This window comes from Coregonus clupeaformis, chromosome 20 (assembly GCF_020615455.1).
Source record: "Coregonus clupeaformis isolate EN_2021a chromosome 20, ASM2061545v1, whole genome shotgun sequence".
In the NCBI taxonomy this organism is placed as follows: Eukaryota; Metazoa; Chordata; class Actinopteri; order Salmoniformes; family Salmonidae; genus Coregonus; species Coregonus clupeaformis.
Window position 1 is genome coordinate 8,820,018 of NC_059211.1, and position 18,697 is coordinate 8,838,714.

General features: G+C 42.2%; 1 protein-coding gene across 1 annotated transcript; it reads left to right on the top strand.

The window, feature by feature from the left end:
* Positions 1-2,400: 2,400 nt before the first annotated feature.
* uox (urate oxidase) lies at positions 2,401-16,675 on the top strand. The gene is made up of 8 exons (XM_041839102.1): positions 2,401-2,526; positions 4,727-4,939; positions 6,955-7,071; positions 7,423-7,501; positions 7,933-8,119; positions 13,984-14,107; positions 15,294-15,377; positions 15,666-16,675. Exons 1-8 carry the CDS (start codon positions 2,416-2,418, stop codon positions 15,738-15,740), a joined length of 990 nt encoding a protein of 329 aa, XP_041695036.1. The 5' UTR covers positions 2,401-2,415; the 3' UTR covers positions 15,741-16,675.
* The last annotated feature ends 2,022 nt before the right edge of the window (positions 16,676-18,697 follow it).

Consider the following 18,697-nt stretch of genomic DNA (forward strand, 5'->3'; position numbering starts at 1 on the left):
AATGGCGGGTGTGTGCGCAGTGGTGTAGGCTGATTGGTGGTGGTGCTCAAGCTTCCTATCACTCAGAAGTTACAGTGGGGAGAACAAGTATTTGATACACTGTCGATTTTGCAGGTTTTCCTACTTACAAAGCATGTAGAGGTCTGTAATTTTTATCATAGGTACACTTCAACTGTACCTATGATTTTTAAGTAATTAATTTGCATTTTATTGCATGACATAAGTATTTGATCACCTACCAACCAGTAAGAATTCCATCTCTCACAGACCTGTTCGTTTTTCTTTAAGAAGCCCTCCTGTTCTCCACTCATTTCCTGTATTAACTGCACCTGTTTGAACTCGTTACCTGTATAAAAGACACCTGTCCACACACTCAATCAAACAGACTCCAACCTCTCCACAATGGCCAAGACCAGAGAGCTGTGTAAGGACATCAGGGATAAAACTGTAGACCTGCACAAGGCTGGGATGGGCTACAGGACAATAGGCAAGCAGCTTGGTGAGAAGGCAACAACTGTTGGCACAATTATTAGAAAATGGAAGAAGTTCAAGATGACGGTCAATCACCCTCGGTCTGGGGCTCCATGCAAAATCTCACCTCGTGGGGCATCAATGATCATGAGGAAGGTGAGGGATCAGCCCAGAACTACACGGCAGGACCTGGTCAATGACCTGAAGAGAGCTGGGACCACAGTCTCAAAGAAAACCATTAGTAACACACTACGCCGTCATGGATTAAAATCCTGCAGCGCACGCAAGGTCCCCCTGCTCAAGCCAGCGCATGTCCTGGCCCGTCTGAAGTTTGCCAATGACCATCTGGATGATCCAGAGGAGGAATGGGAGAAGGTCATGTGGTCTGATGAGACAAAAATAGAGCTTTTTGGTCTAAACTCCATTTGCCGTGTTTGGAGGAAGAAGAAGGATGAGTACAACCCCAAGAACACCATCCCAACCGTGAAGCATGGAGGTGGAAAAATCATTCTTTGCTTTTCTGCAAAGGGGACAGGACGACTGCACCATATTGAGGGGAGGATGGATGGGGCCATGTATCGCGAGATCTTGGCCAACAACCTCCTTCCTTCAGTAAGAGCATTGAAGATGGGTCGTAGCTGGGTCTTCCAGCATGACAACGACCTGAAACACACAGCCAGGGCAACTAAGCAGTGGCTCTGTAAGAAGCATCTCAAGGTCCTGGAGTGGCCTAGCCAGTCTCCAGACCTGAACCCAATAGAGGGAGCTGAAAGTCCGTATTGCCCAGCGACAGCCCCGAAACCTGAAGGATCTGGAGAAGGTCTGTATGGAGGAGTGGGCCAAAATCCCTTTTGCAGTGTGTGCAAACCTGGTCAAGACCTACAGGAAACGTATGATCTCTGTAATTGCAAACAAAGGTTTCTGTACCAAATATTAAGTTCTGCTTTTCTGATGTATCAAATACTTATGTCATGCAATAAAATGAAAATGAATTACTTAAAAATCATACAATGTGATTTTCTGGATTTTTGTTTTAGATTCCGTCTCTCACAGTTGAAGTGTACCTATGATAAAAATTATAGACCTCTACATGCTTTGTAAGTAGGAAAACCTGCAAAATCGGCAGTGTATCAAATACTTGTTCTCCCCACTGTATGTAACAAGCTAAGGTGACAACAATGCCTGCCATTGACGTTTCCCAGTTGCTTTGAATGTTCAAAATAGTGTAAGAACACTTTTAAAGCCTCAAAGGATACAATGATTTAACTTTCAAAACGAGCTAGTTAACTACCACATGTTCTTGTCAAACTGTCAACAGAGTAGCTAGAGAGCAACAAGATATCCCAAATAACAGTCTAAAAACCACTTCTGGGCAAATAAATCAGATTTGATCGTTCAGACACAAGTCGCATGGCCAGGAATCATATTTGTATCCGACTTCAAACCACCTACGAAGGTGGTTTGAAATGGGGCTTGAAATATCCGATTCCATGTGCTTTTGGGGTGCTCAGACTGCAGGAAAAAGAACAGATTCTAATCAGATATGCCAAAAAAATGGATTTGAGTAATTTCAAACTGCCAATGTGAACAAGGCTTACCCAGAAAACTCACAGCTGTATCGCTGACTCAGGGGGTTGAATACTTATGTAATGAAGATATATTAGTGTTTTATTTGTTTTTTTATATACAAATGTTAGTCAAGGGGTGTGAATACTTTCTGAAGGCACTATATCGGATGTAAGCATTTATTGTTTCTGATTGAAACATTCCTTTTCTAGAAAAAAAAAAACTTGACATAATTGTCAACATAATCTTGAGAACTACCAGTATTCTGATCCATAGGTTATCAAAGCAATATATTTTTCAAAGGCAAATGCTTACAGGTTGATAATTGAAAGATATGACAACATTTGTCAACAGACAGTTACTTGCGTAACTGCTAAAATGAGAACAGGTAAGACCTGTTCCACTCTTGCTGCAGACAAGAACACTACAGGACATCAGGAGTCTGGAGGAGGCACAGACACCATGGCAACTACCTCAACTCAACAAAAGGTACAGAACTTTAAAATTTTTAGGTTTGCATGTCTTCAGTCAAGGTTGAATTCATGTTGTCTCGATAACATTGACCCATTAGATTACTTTAGAACATAAATATTAAGTATTTGTTGTGTGGGGTCAATGACCATTGAGCCAAACCACTTTCTCTGTCTGACAACAGGGTGGTTACTTTCAACATCAAAAACTATTTGGTAATCCCCAACTCTTAAATCAATTAAACTATTACCAAGCCTTAAATAATTGTCATAATTGATGGAATTTGTATTATAGGTGCATTCCATAACATTTTCACGTGCAAATAGCTCTTACTGTCTATGATAGCTTTCTACTGTCTATATACAGGCAACCCCATGTGGTCCTCTGTAGCTCAGCTGGTAGAGCACGGCGCTTGTAACGCCAAGGTAGTGGGTTCGATCCCCAGGACCACCCATACACAAAAAAAATAAAAAATTATGCACGCATGACTGTAAGTCGCTTTGGATAAAAGCATCTGCTAAATGGCATATTATTATTATTAACCCTGTTCCTGGAGTGCGGCAGGTACTGCAGGATTTTGTTCCAACTAGAAACCACACCTGACCAACTGAGCTAATTGATCAGTTCAGTGATTGCCTAAATTCAACACACCTGGTCTTCCAGGTCGGTTAAATCAAGAACATGAAGTGCCTGCGGCACTCCAGGACCAGGGTTGCCTACCCCTGGTCTATACGGTTTCTTTAGTCTATAATATACTATGTAGTATTAAAGGAATAACATTTATTGAGTGTCCGGCCCAATATAACACAATACAGTATACAGTATATGCCACAAATATCAGATAGGCTTTTATTTGAGGTATATAGGGTCTTCATATTGTTCCTCAAAGAACATGGCATGCTAATAAGAATACGGACTATCAGACAGATTGTAGATAAACATTAGTATGCATCCAACATATTTTCATAGTAATAAGGCAGAAATAGTACCTTTACACATTAGATACACAGGCTAAAAGGTGATTGTAACATTGTTGATATGCTGCAATAGGTTACAATCAATGTTCCCTCTAAGCTGCGCGTGGGTGCGCAGTTCCCCTCGGACTGCCACACAGAAGAAATATCAGCCAGCACAGAGAAGCAAGAGCTTGAACTTCACTCAACTTTCTAGAGTTTTCCCCTTTAGTTAACACTATCAACGTTTCACTCTACTGTGGGAATTGTGATCGAATCAATGCAACGTTAGCCACTTTCAATGTAACAAACCGAAACAAAATGAACTATGCAAGACTTAGAATGCAAAACTAACAATGCAAGACATTTTCTTGTAGGCAGAGCACATTGGAATATGATTTTATTGCAATGACAGGCACAACTCAGGCCCGTACTCTACACAGACCAGTGCGCCATATCCAATCAAAGCTGATGTAGGCCTATATGCAAATAGCCATTGCCATACATGGATCTGTGCTATTCACTTTGAACTGGACTGTGTTTATAGCATTAGCGGTCGCGAGTAGATGAGCTTGTTTTCGTATCAAAGTGAGAGCTGCATGTAGGTCTTGAATAAGCTAAGTAGCCAATAAGCAGAGGGTAGCATAATTTGGCTGTTTCTCTCTAATAATGGTATGGGAATAAGAATTATTTTTATTTCTTAAAGTCTACCTAACACAACATTTTCAGTCACCTCCTTGTCTGAAGGACAAGTGGATAAACAGGTTCATGTCAAGCCCTGCATGTTTTTTTTCAAAAGTCTCATGGAATCTAAGTCTACATTGAACACCACACATTTGCTGCTACTGACAGAACAGCTATTTCCATGTTAAAATGTTATGGGATACATTTTCTCCATTTTTTTTAATGGTAGGCCACTCTGGTAGGTCTACATTATGATCAAATAGCCACAGCAACCTACTTGGCCGCTGTTAAAACTGTAACCTAAAGTGAGTACAGCCTCAGTGTTCACAGTAAATGCGCGTCGGAAGTTGCACAGAATTTTGCGCTCAGCAGACCTGAAATTTGCTCAGTGCCAAAAAAATTTGAGGGAACATTGGTTACAATGTCTACTGAGCATGAACTATCAACTTCATTTTGGTTTTTAAAGCATCTTTGAGATTCTTCTTGTAATGAAAAGCGCTATATAAATGAAATGTATTATTATCATTATTACTGTCACAGTACTTTGTGCAACCAACCCCAATGTTCTGACGTTTCTGTAGAATGTGGAGTTTGTGCGGACCGGCTATGGCAAAAACCTTGTCAAGGTGTTGTATATCAGACGAGAGGGGACTCACCACTACATCACTGAGCTGACAGCTAATGTGGAGCTCACCCTCAAGTCTCGCAAGGACTACTTGACCGGTGACAACTCGGACATCATCCCCACTGACACTGTCAAGAACACGGTCCATGCACTGGCTAAGCTGAAGGGAGTACGTGACTGTGCACTCACACTAGACACGTAGAAAGAGTTTCATTTCATTTGGGAAGACAGCTATGATCATCTGAAAAGTACAGTGGGGAAAAAAAGTATTTAGTCAGCCACCAATTGTGCAAGTTCTCCCACGTAAAAAGATGAGAGAGGCCTGTAATTTTCATCATAGGTACACGTCAACTATGACAGACAAATTGAGATTTTTTTTCTCCAGAAAATCACATTGTAGGATTTTTAATGAATTTACTTGCAAATTATGGTGGAAAATAAGTATTTGGTCACCTACAAACAAGCAAGATTTCTGGCTCTCACAGACCTGTAACTTCTTCTTTAAGAGGCTCCTCTGTCCTCCACTCGTTACCTGTATTAATGGCACCTGTTTGAACTTGTTATCAGTATAAAAGACACCTGTCCACAACCTCAAACAGTCACACTCCAAACTCCACTATGGCCAAGACCAAAGAGCTGTCAAAGGACACCAGAAACAAAATTGTAGACCTGCACCAGGCTGGGAAGACTGAATCTGCAATAGGTAAGCAGCTTGGTTTGAAGAAATCAACTGTGGGAGCAATTATTAGGAAATGGAAGACATACAAGACCACTGATAATCTCCCTCGATCTGGGGGCTCCACGCAAGATCTCACCCCGTGGGGTCAAAATGATCACAAGAACGGTGAGCAAAAATCCCAGAACCACACGGGGGGACCTAGTGAATGACCTGCAGAGAGCTGGGACCAAAGTAACAAAGCCTACCATCAGTAACACACTACGCCGCCAGGGACTCAAATCCTGCAGTGCAGACGTGTCCCCCTGCTTAAGCCAGTACATGTCCAGGCCCGTCTGAAGTTTGCTAGAGTGCATTTGGATGATCCAGAAGAGGATTGGGAGAACGTCATATGGTCAGATGAAACCAAAATAGAACTTTTTGGTAAAAACTCAACTCGTCGTGTTTGGAGGACAAAGAATGCTGAGTTGCATCCAAAGAACACCATACCTACTGTGAAGCATGGGGGTGGAAACATCATGCTTTGGGGCTGTTTTTCTGCAAAGGGACCAGGACGACTGATCCATGTAAAGGAAAGAATGAATGGGGCCATGTATCGTGAGATTTTGAGTGAAAACCTCCTTCCATCAGCAAGGGCATTGAAGATGAAACGTGGCTGGGTCTTTCAGCATGACAATGATCCCAAACACACTGCCCGGGCAACGAAGGAGTGGCTTCGTAAGAAGCATTTCATGGTCCTGGAGTGGCCTAGCCAGTCTCCAGATCTCAACCCCATAGAAAATCTTTGGAGGGAGTTGAAAGTCCGTGTTGCCCAGCGACAGCCCCAAAACATCACTGCTCTAGAGGAGATCTGCATGGAGGAATGGGCCAAAATACCAGCAACAGTGAGTGAAAACCATGTGAAGACTTACAGAAAACGTTTGACCTGTGTCATTGCCAACAAAGGGTATATAACAAAGTATTGAGAAACTTTTGTTAATGACCAAATACTTATTTTCCACCATAATTTGCAAATAAATTCATTAAAAATCCTACAATGTGATTTTCTGGATATTTTTTTCTCATTTTGTCTGTCATAGTTGACGTGTACCTATGATGAAAATTACAGGCCTCTCTCATCTTTTTAAGTGGGAGAACATGCACAATTGGTGGCTGACTAAATACTTTTTTTCCCCACTGTAGATGGCAAAATGCTGAATGAATGAAAGCACTGCAAATGGAATGGGTAGCCAAAATGCCTTAGTGATATAGTTCACTTCAATATCAGTTTGTTAGACACCCCTAAAGGGTGGTCTACTGTCAAGATGAGTGCATTTCTCTAACCTGGAATCCTTCTAAGAGGTTCCACCAGGCTAGCATTTCTCATACTCTGTTGTGTAAATTCAACAAAAATGCGTCAGTCTCACATGAATCGGAAAGATAGGTGTAAACTAATTTAATCATTTTAGGTCTTTCCAATTGACTTTAATACAGGAAACCTCAGTGATACTAAGTCTGTGTTTGTTTAGGTTTTGACCATAGAGCAGTTTGCCATGGACATCAGCGAACATTTCCTGACAGCTTTCAAACATGTGACCAGGGTAAACGTGAAGATTGAGGAGGCACCATGGAGGAGACTGGAGAAGGTACAGTAGAATAAGGCTGGATTCAAAGTCCAAAACACAAAGCCTTTCCTTGACGTCTTGCCCTCATACATCTTAAGGGTCTAGATAGGTGAAAGCAATAGGGTGCAATCTCCATTTAGTCTATTGGGGTGAGAAATAGGTTGCGATATCACCATACCGCCAACACTTCAGTCCCTTCAGCTCTGCAGGGACACTTTTCGAGGGGAGAAGGAAGTTGTTTGGAATGAAGTCTATGATATAGATAAGCTTTTGGATGTGAGCCCCATGTATACTCTGTAAAAGTATACATAGATTAAGTAACCTTTAACCTTTAAGTGATGCGTTTAAATGAGGCTTGTCTTTCTTGCACAGAATGGTGTCGAGCATGCACATGCATTCATCTACAGCCCTGAATCCTGCCGCTTCTGTGAAGTCGAACAAAATCTTAATGGTGAGCAAAACACACACAAAGTTGATTTGTCACAGACATACTCAAGATTGAATGAAAATGTGACAGTACTGTAATGTCTTATTTCAAGCTCTTAGACCTAGTGAGCTAATAACATCACTTTACATACTAGACACAGCTATGTGAAAGATATCTTACAATCAGAATCTACCTTTAGCACATGAACAACTTATTATCTAATCTGTATGTATGATGGTTTACTTTGAATGACGGGTGGTGAACCTAAAATCAACGTCATGTTCATTAGGCACCAAACGGAAGAAAATGCTCTGAAACTGAGTAAAACAGGGAGGTACAATCTGTACTTGTCCAATTAGAAACAGGGATTTTCATTTTCCATTGCAAAACACTTTTTTGTTGTTTGCCCTAATGAACACAACCCTGGTCTTTACCTCTCTGACCTTCCCCCACAGAGAGCCCTGTTCTTCACAGTGGCGTGAAGAACATGAAGGTGCTGAAGACCACTCAGTCTGGCTTCGAGGGCTTCTTCCGAGACCACTTCACCACTCTACAGGAGGCCAAGGACAGGTGTTTCTGTACCTCTGTCTACGCCAGGTGGCGCTACAACAAGGTCCAGAATGTCGACTTTGACAGCGCATGGTAATTCCCTGAGTTAATGACCTGTGAAAAGGAACAGTTGAGTTCATTAATACTGTACATAGTGCCCCATAATACGCTTGACCTAACACGTGATATGTAAAACAGATATAATTTACACATTGGAAACAAAGCTGTTGATTAATCTTTTACTGCAGTGGGCTAAATAAGGGTCACACAGATTTCTTGGTACTCTTAAACAAATCTAATTTGAAACAAAAGTAAGATGTAAGATGGCACTGACAGACATGGCAGCTCTGCTTCTAGCTCCTAAGCAACTTTGCAGTATTTTGTTTTTTTGTGTGTTATTTCTTACATTATTAGCCCAAAAAGTTTTTTGTGTTATTACATACACCCGGAAATAACTTTTGGATATCAGAGCGGCGGTAAATCACCAGCATTACGACTATGAATATGACTTTCGTGAATTGGATCCTTTGTTCGTACCCCCCAGGGCAATTTCATTTACCCCAGAGGCTGCTCCTTGACACCGCCGGCGGAGAAGAGGTATTCGGAGTGGACTTCTAGTCCGACTCAGGAGGAGTGCACACCATCCACCGCTTCCGAGTATATTACACGCTAATGTTCAGTCTCTGGACAATAAAATAGACAAGCTCAGGGCGAGGATCTCCTTCCAGAGAGACATCAGGGACTGTAACATACTCTGTTTCACGGAATCATGGCTGTCTCAGGATATACTGTCCCCATCCATACAGCCAGCTGGGTTCTCAGTTCATCACGCAGACAGGAATAAAGAACTCTCCGGGAAGAAGAAAGGCGGTGGTGTATGTTTCATGATTAACTACTCATGGTGTGATTGTGATAACATACAGAAACTCTTGTCCTTTTGTTCACCCGACCTAGAATACCTCACAATCAAATGCAGACAGTATTACCTCCCAAGAGAATTATCTTCGGTTATAGTCACAGCCGTGTATATTCCCCCTCAAGCCGATACCATGATGGCCCTCAAGGAACTACACTGGACTTTGTGCAAACTGGAAACCACATATCCTGAGGCCGCATTTATTGTAGCTGGGGATTTTAACAAAGCAAATTTGAGGAAAACGCTACCGAAATCCTATCAACACATTGACTGTAGTACTCGCTTAGGAAAAACACTAGACCACTGCTACTCGCCTTTTCGAGATGCCTACAAGGCCCTCCCCTGCCCTCGCTTTGGAAAATCAGATCATTACTCAATTTTGCTCCTCCCTTCCTATAGGCAGAAACTCAGGAAGTACCCATGCTAAGGTCTATTCAACGCTGGTCTGACCAATCGGAATCCATGTTTCAAGATTGTTTTGATCACGCGGACTGGGATATGTTCCGGGTAGCCTCTGAGAATAACGTTGAGGTATACACGGACATGGTGACTGAGTTCATCAGGAAGTGTATAGGGGATGTTGTTCCCACAGTGACTATTAAAACCTACCCAAACCAGAAACTGTGGATAGATGGCAGCATTCATGCAAAACCAAAAGCGCGAACCATGGCAAGGTGACTGGGAACATGGTCGAATACAAACAGTGTAGTTATTCCTTCCATAAGGCAATCAAACAGGCAAAACTCAGTACAGAGACAAAGTGGAGTCGCAATTCAAGGGCTCAGACACGAGATGTACAGTGGGGAGAACAAGTATTTGATACACTGCTGATTTTGCAGGTTTTCCTACTTACAAAGCATGTAGAGGTCTGTAATTTTTATCATAGGTACACTTCAACTGTGAGAGACGGAATCTAAAACAAAAATCCAGAAAATCACATTGTATGATTTTTAAGTAATTAATTTGCATTTTATTGCATGACATAAGTATTTGATCACCTACCAACCAGTAAGAATTCCGGCTCTCACAGACCTGTTCGTTTTTCTTTAAGAAGCCCTCCTGTTCTCCACTCATTACCTGTATTAACTGCACCTGTTTGAACTCGTTACCTGTATAAAAGACACCTGTCCACACACTCAATCAAACAGACTCCAACCTCTCCACAATGGCCAAGACCAGAGAGCTGTGTAAGGACATCAGGGATAAAATTGTAGACCTGCACAAGGCTGGGATGGGCTACAGGACAATAGGCAAGCAGCTTGGTGAGAAGGCAACAACTGTTGGCGCAATTATTAGAAAATGGAAGAAGTTCAAGATGACGCTCAATCACCCTCGGTCTGGGGCTCCATGCAAGATCTCACCTCGTGGGGCATCAATGATCATGAGGAAGGTGAGGGATCAGCCCAGAACTACACGGCAGGACCTGGTCAATGACCTGAAGAGAGCTGGGACCACAGTCTCAAAGAAAACCATTAGTAACACACTACGCCGTCATGGATTAAAATCCTGCAGCGCACGCAAGGTCCCCCTGCTCAAGTCAGCGCATGTCCAGGCCCGTCTGAAGTTTGCCAATGACCATCTGGATGATCCAGAGGAGGAATGGGAGAAGGTCATGTGGTCTGATGAGACAAAAATAGAGCTTTTTGGTCTAAACTCCACTCGCCGTGTTTGGAGGAAGAAGAAGGATGAGTACAACCCCAAGAACACCATCCCAACCGTGAAGCATGGAGGTGGAAACATCATTCTTTGGGGATGCTTTTCTGCAAAGGGGACAGGACGACTGCACCGTATTGAGGGGAGGATGGATGGGGCCATGTATCGCGAGATCTTGGCCAACAACCTCCTTCCCTCAGTAAGAGCATTGAAGATGGGTCGTGGCTGGGTCTTCCAGCATGACAACGACCCGAAACACACAGCCAGGGCAACTAAGGAGTGGCTCCGTAAGAAGCATCTCAAGGTCCTGGAGTGGCCTAGCCAGTCTCCAGACCTGAACCCAATCGAAAATCTTTGGAGGGAGCTGAAAGTCCGTATTGCCCAGCGACAGCCCCGAAACCTGAAGGATCTGGAGAAGGTCTGTATGGAGGAGTGGGCCAAAATCCCTACTGCAGTGTGTGCAAACCTGGCCAAGACCTACAGGAAACGTATGATATCTGTAATTGGAAACAAAGGTTTCTGTACCAAATATTAAGTTCTGCTTTTCCGATGTATCAAATACTTATGTCATGCAATAAAATGCAAATGAATTACTTAAAAATCATACAATGTGATTTTCTGGATTTTTGTTTTAGATTCCGTCTCTCACAGTTGAAGTGTACCTATGATAAAAATTACAGACCTCTACATGCTTTGTAAGTAGGAAAACCTGCAAAATCGGCAGTGTATCAAATACTTGTTCTCCCCACTGTATGTGGCAGGGTCTACAGACAGTAACGGATTACAAAGTGAAAACCAGCCACGTCGCGGACACTGACGTTTTGCTCCCGGACAAGCGAAACATCTTCTTTGCCCGCTTTGAGGATAACTGTCATGACTTCCGCTGAGGCTGCCTCCCCTCCTTGTTCAGGCAGGCTTCGGCGTTTGTCGTCACTAGCTTACTAGCCACTGCCGCTCCATTATTCATCATTCCATTTGTCTTGTCTTGTCAATCACACACACCTGGTTCTTATCCTCTCATTAGTCTGTGTATAAGTGTTCCCTCTGCCCCCCTTGTGCTTGTGGGTGATTGTTTATTTGTGAGAGTAGTGTAGCTCGGTGGAGCTACTCGTACCTTGTTATTGCCGGGGTAGATATTTCCCCTGTGCCTGTTATTGTTGGAGCTACCGTTACCTTCTATTGCCAGGGTAGATTTTCCCCTGTGCCTGTTTCGTTTGTCACTATCCAGCGCTATTGGTGTACGACGGAATAAACTCTGCATTCGGTGATTACCCTCCTGCGCCGGCATCTGTAGCTGCGTACTCAGAGCATGCGCAGACCAGCTGGCTGGAGTGTTTACGGACATATTCAATCTCTCCCTATCCCAGTCTGCTGTCCCCACTTGCTTCAAGATGTCCACCATTGTTCCTGTACCCAAGAAAGCAAAGGTAACTGAACTAAATGACCATCGCCCCGTAGCACTCACTTCTGTCATCATGAAGTGCTTTGAGAGGCTAGTTAAGGATCATATCACCTCTACTTTACCTGACACCCTAGACCCACTTCAATTTGCTTACCGCCCCCAATAGATCCACAGACGATGCATTCGCCATTGCACTGCACACTGCTCTATCCCATCTGGACAAGAGGAATACCTACGTCGGAATGCTTTTCATTGATTATAGCTCAGCCTTCAACACCATAGTACCCTCCAAGCTCATCATTAAGCTCGGGACCCTGGGTCTGAATCCCGCCCTGTGCAACTGGGTCCTGGACATCCTGACGGACCACCCCCAGGTGGTGAAGGTAGGAAACAACACCTCCACTTCTCTGATCCTCAACACAGGAACCCCACAAGGGTGCGTGCTCAGCCCCCTCCTGTACGCCCTGTTCACCCATGACTGCGAGGCAACACATGCCTCCAACTCAATCATCAAGTTTGCAGACAACACAACAGTAGTAGGCCTGATTACCAACAATGACGAGACAGCCTACACAGAGAAGGTGAGGGCCCTGGCGGAGTGGGCCAGGAAAATAACCTCTCTCTCAACGTCAACAAAACGAAGGAGCTGATTGTGGACTTCAGGAAACAGCAGAGGGAGCACGCCTTTATCCACATTGACGGGACCGCAGTGGAGAAGGTAAAAAGCTTCAAGTTCCTCGGTGTACACATCACTGACAATCTGAAATGGTCCATCCACACAGACAGTGTGGTGAAGAAGGTGCAACAGCGCCTCTTCAACCTCAGGAGGCTGAAGAAATTCGGCATGACCCCTAAGACCCTCACAAACTTTTATAGATGCACAATTGAGAGCATCCTGTCGGGCTGTATCACCGCCTGGTATGGCAACTGCACCGCCCGCCACCGCAGGGCTCTCCAGAGGGTGGTGCGGTCTGCCCAACTCATCATCAGGGGCACACTGCCTGCCCTTCAGGACACCTACAGCACCCAATGTCACAGGAAGGCCAAAAAGGTAATCAAGGACATCAACCACCCGAGCCACGGCCTGTTCAACCCGCTATCATCCAGAAGGCGAGGTCAGTACAGGTGCATCAAAGCTGGGACCGAGAGCCTGAAAAACAGCTTCTATCTCAAGGCCATCAGACTGTTAAATAACCACCACTAGCCGGCTACCACCCGGTTACTCAACCCTGCACCTTAGAGGCTGCTGCCCTATATACATAGACAAGGAATCACTGGCCACTCTAATAATGGAACACTAGTCATTTTAATAGTGTTTACATACTGCTTTACTCATCACATATCTATATACTGTATTCTATTCTACTGTATTTTAGTCAATGCCACTCCGACATTGCTCATCCTAATATTTATATATTTCTTAATTCCATTCTTTTACTTTTAGAAATGTGTATTGTTGTGAATTGTTAGATACTACTGCACTGTTGGAGCTAGGAACACAAGAATTTCGCTACACCCGCAATAACATCTGCTAAATATGTGTATGTGACCAATAAAATTTGATTTGATTTAATACACCTCGTACACATGGTTATGGGCTTAAAAAAAAGAAGACACCTGTCCCATGTCAGATGTAACGTTGAAATGTATTCAATGTTGATTTTGCATCCCAATGATAGACTTTATATACATCACAGAAGACTGAAATATAACAAAACGGTTTGACATAAAAACACCAGATTTTCAGCGTTTAAAAATAAATAATGTTTATTAATTATGAAATTATGAAAAATATGAATAATATTCCATCCATGAGGACACTAGAGGGCGCTTTGGTCATTCGACTGCAGGAAAAAGCCACGCAATAAATTGACCATGAGAATTTCATAACAACCTGTTACCCATTTTTCTAGTTCAAACACTAGTTAAATAATGAACAAACTGATAAGTGTGGGGAAATATTCAATGTGCTACTCTTTTTTGCAGGAACTCTGTCAAGGAGTCAATAATTGAGAAGTTTGCTGGCCCATACGATCGTGGAGAGTACTCTCCCTCTGTGCAGAAAACCCTCTACGACACACAGGTCATAGTCCTGGATAGGGTGCCAGAGGTAGGTTCACTCTATAGCCTAACTCTCACACACTCACATGCACACATGCACACACACATTTAAACAAAACAAATAGTGTTTTTTGTGTGATTACTGATCAATTCATTTATACATTTATAATTAGTAGTTTTTTTTATCTGTTTTAACAAACATTTAATTTTTGTACTTATATATTGTACAGTACCAGTCAAAAGTTTGCACACACCTACTCATTTCAGGGTTTTTCTTTATTTTTACTATTTCTACATTGTAGAATAATAATGAAGACATCAAAACTATGAAATAACACATATGGAATCATGTAGTAGCCAAAAAAGTGTTAAACAAATCGAAATATATTGATTTGTTTGAGATTCTTCAAAGTAGCCACCCTTTGCCTTGATGACAGCGTTGCACACGCTTGGCATTCTCTCAACCAGCTTCATGAGGTAGTCACCTGGAATGTTAGTTAGTGAGTGCATACATTTTTGCATACTGGTCCCCCGTGGGAATCGAACCCACAACCCTGGCGTTGCAAGCACCATGCTCTACCAACTGAGCTACACGGGACTGCAGAGTGTAGAGTGAAGGAAAAGCAGCCAACAAGTGCATATGTGGGAACTCCTTCATGCATTTCTCATGAAGCTGGTTGAGAGAATGCCAAGAGTGTGCAAAACTGTCATCAAGGCAAAGAGTGTGTACTTTGAAGAATCTCAAATATAAAATATATTTTGATTTGTTTAACACTTTTTTGGTTACTATATGATTCCATATGTGTTATTTCATAGTTTTGATGTCTTCACTATTATTCTACAATGTAGAAAATAGTCAAAATAAAAGCAAAACCCTGGAATGAGTAGGTGTGTCTAAACTTTTGACTGGTACTGTATATTGTTTTTTTGTGGTGTGATTTTCATATAAGCCTTTAGGCTTCCAACCACACCTGCACAATGTATTTATTTTATTTATTTGGTATTGTGGTCTGTCACTTCTTTTTCTTTGGTGCAAATAAATAGAACTACATTTATTCATAAAGCATCTCAGAGTAGGAGTGCTGATCTGGGATCAGATCCTCCCCCTGTCCATGCTATATCATTCATTATGATCAAAAAGGGGAAACCTAGATCAGCACTCCTACTCAGAGACGCTTTAAGAATATGGGCCCTTGTTTCAAAACACTAAGTGTTACTGTGTATGTCTGTTTCAGGTTGAAGAGATCGAGATAGTCATGCCTAACCAACATTATTTCACCATTGACATGACGAAAATGGGTCTCACCAACAACAATGAAGTGAGTTGCATCAGGAGAGATACTCACATGGCCTGTTGTTTCGAGTCGATGCTTCTCATTGACCTACCTTTAAGGAAGAGATAGAAAGAAATTGATTTGTTATGCGGTTCTTCCTCTAATTTCAACTTATTTTCAACTGGAAAACTTTGAAAAAAGTGTGATGTTACAACTATTACTACAACAGTTGGCAGTATTTCTATGACTCAACAACTTCATCACCACTGGTTGCTCAGTGACTTACTCACTGTGGGTTGAATGTCTAGTTAACGCAGTGCCTTTTCCTTCAAGGTTCTTCTGCCATTGGACAATCCTTCAGGGAACATCACGGGCACAGTACGCAGGAAGCCGCAAGCAAAGCTATGAAAATGAACACAAATCTACCCGAAAATACTTTAATCACAGTCAGAACAAAACCATAATTAATGTCCCATCGGTTAAGATCTCTCCAAACATAACATACTGATAAATCTACAGGGTCGTATTCATTAGGCACCAAATGGAACCTAACGTGTCCAACAAGAAACACTTTCTTTCTCCGTAGCAATTTTTGTCCCATTGCATGCCCTAATGAACACTACCCAGGCACATGTTAAGTCAAGTAAAACATGTATAAAGCTGTATCCTTGCCAAAAATATCACTTTCCTGAAATTACAAATAGCTACAGTAGTAGATGTCTGAATGGCTTACATAATTCCATGAGGACAAGTTTGTTCATGTTCTCCAATTAAGAATTTCAAGTGTAGCAAGTGATTCACCTCTGATCCATGATAAACTGGAAAGTAAATGGTTAAATCATACCCTAAAGATGAGTCAAGGTGAAACTTTTGGTTTACACCAATTACAATTAATCAAATAATTGTACGTGCAATTACATATAATTCATATTTTATAAGACAACTATATATAACGACTTTATATAATTTCTGCTCTGTATGTAATTGTATCTCTTTAAACTGTTTGGATTGTTGTAACACAGGGCACCATTGAAAAAGAGACCCTGGGCTCAATTTGGGATTATCTGTATAAATAAAGGTACAAAGAAAAGGAGTGCACAATCATAGCAACACACTCTACGAAATAAAAATGTTGATAAATATAATAAATCTCTGTAGAAAATGAACCTAGAATATTCTACCAATTATAAAGACCTGCAATAATTAGCAGGTGCCCCTCTCTAACAACACCGCTACAACATATTTCAATTGGAGAAGTTTTTAAATGGCAAAATCAAAGTATTGTTACTAACTACTACAGAAAAAATACAGCTGGCTGTTGAATAAACAAATCAACTACCACATTTTTACTGAGTAAAGTAATGCTTCAGCAGGTCTAATCAATCTGCAAATACAATATAATCATTCAGGTCTGAACTGTGAGTTGAAAAGAAAGATCTGACTGTATAGGCTGATTGTAACAAATAAACTGGATTACGTTGGCTAACTCCCAACATGCTATGAAAACAACAATGGTGGATGCAATCACTGTTTTAAGAAACCTTAAAAAAGCATCTACTAATCTAGTAAAGCTAGGCGATGAACAGACAACTATCACAACGTTGACTTTAGTCTATTGCATACAAGGCATTTGCAGCTCTGCCCACACTCTTAAGCAAAGAAGCCAAAGGCAGAAAAAGGAAAAGAATAGGTGGGAACCTTTTGGGAACAGGATTCATTACTACACTGAACAAAAATATAAACACAACATGCAACAATTTCAACGATTTTGCTGAGTTCCAGTTCATTGAAGGAAATCAGTCAATTGAAATGAATTCAGTAGGCCCTAATCTATATATTTCACATGACTGGGCAGGGGCGCAGCCAAGGGTGGGCCTGGGAGGGCATAGGTCCACCCACTTGGGAGCCAGGCCCAGCTAATCAGAATGAGTTTTTCCCCACAAAAGGGCTTTATTACAGACAGAAATACTCCTCAGTTTCATCAGCTGGCTGGTCTCAGACGATCTCGCAGGTGAAGAAGCCGTAAGTGGAGGTCCTGGGCTGGCGTGGTTACACGTGGTCTGCGGTTGTGAGGCCGGTTGGACGCACTGACAAATTCTCTAAAACGACGTTGGATGCGGCTTATTGTAGAGAAATTAACATTACATTCTCTGGCAACAGCTCTGGTGGACATTTCTGCAGTCAGCATGCCAATTGCGCGCTCCCTCAAAACTTGAGACATCTGTGGCATTATGTTGTGTGACATTTATTGTCCCCAGCACAAGGTGCACCTGTGTAATGATCATGCTGTTTAATCAGCTTCTTGATATGCCACACCTGTCAGGTGGATGGATTATCTTGGCAAATGAGAAATGCTCACTAACAGGGGTGTAAACTAATTTGTGCACAACATTTGAGAGAAATAAGCTTTTTGTGCGTATGGACAATTTCTGGGATGTTTTATTTCGGCTCATGAAACATGGGACCAACACTTTACACATTGCGTTTATATTTTTGTTCAGTATAATTAAAATTCAATTAAGATTATTAAGACTGTAAGATGACCATTAATTATGATGAGACTGATTTGAAAAACGTCATGCAAAGGCGAAATGTGTTTGTACATACTTACTTAGTCCTCTTCGTCCCGGTGGGAGATAAGGCCTCAATATTCTTCTGCCACTTAGTCTGTCTTGGGCCACAGCTTGGGCCATGTCCCATGACAGCTCAGCCACCACTGTCCTTCGCCATGTAGTTTTTGTCCTGCCTTGCTTGCAAGTTCCGGTTGGTGTCCATCTGAGGGCAACTTTGGGGATCCTTTCGGTGACATCCTAAGCGCATGACCAAGCCAACGGAACCTGCGTACCTTGATATCCAGGGCAATGTTCTTGCAGCCCGTCCTCCAATACAGGTTCTTGTTGGAGATCTTATTTGGCCAAAATATGTTTGAGATCTTGCGGAGGCAACCATTATGAAAGGCCTCAACCTTGCTCATCTCTGTTTTGACTACCCTCCAGCACTTGTAACCATACAGAAGCAGTGACTTTACCTTGCTGTTGTAGAGACGGATCTTTGATTTGAGGCTGTATACTTTTGAGTGTACTGAATGCACCTCTGGCTTTGTTCAGTCGGGCGTTGATCTCTTTTTTGGCTCCGTTGTCGCTGCTGATGAGGCTTCCAAGGTAGGTGAAGCTGTCCACATGTTTTTTTTTTTTTTTGTCTGTCGACATGTTAAGTGCCTCTCCATTTATGGTAATTGGAGGTGTTGGTAGTGTATTAATGCACATGACTTGGGTCTTCTGTATGTTGATATGGAGACCAATCTGTTTAGCATACATGCTGAGTCTGTCATAATTTTCCTGGAGGTGGATGTCCTCTAGATGTGA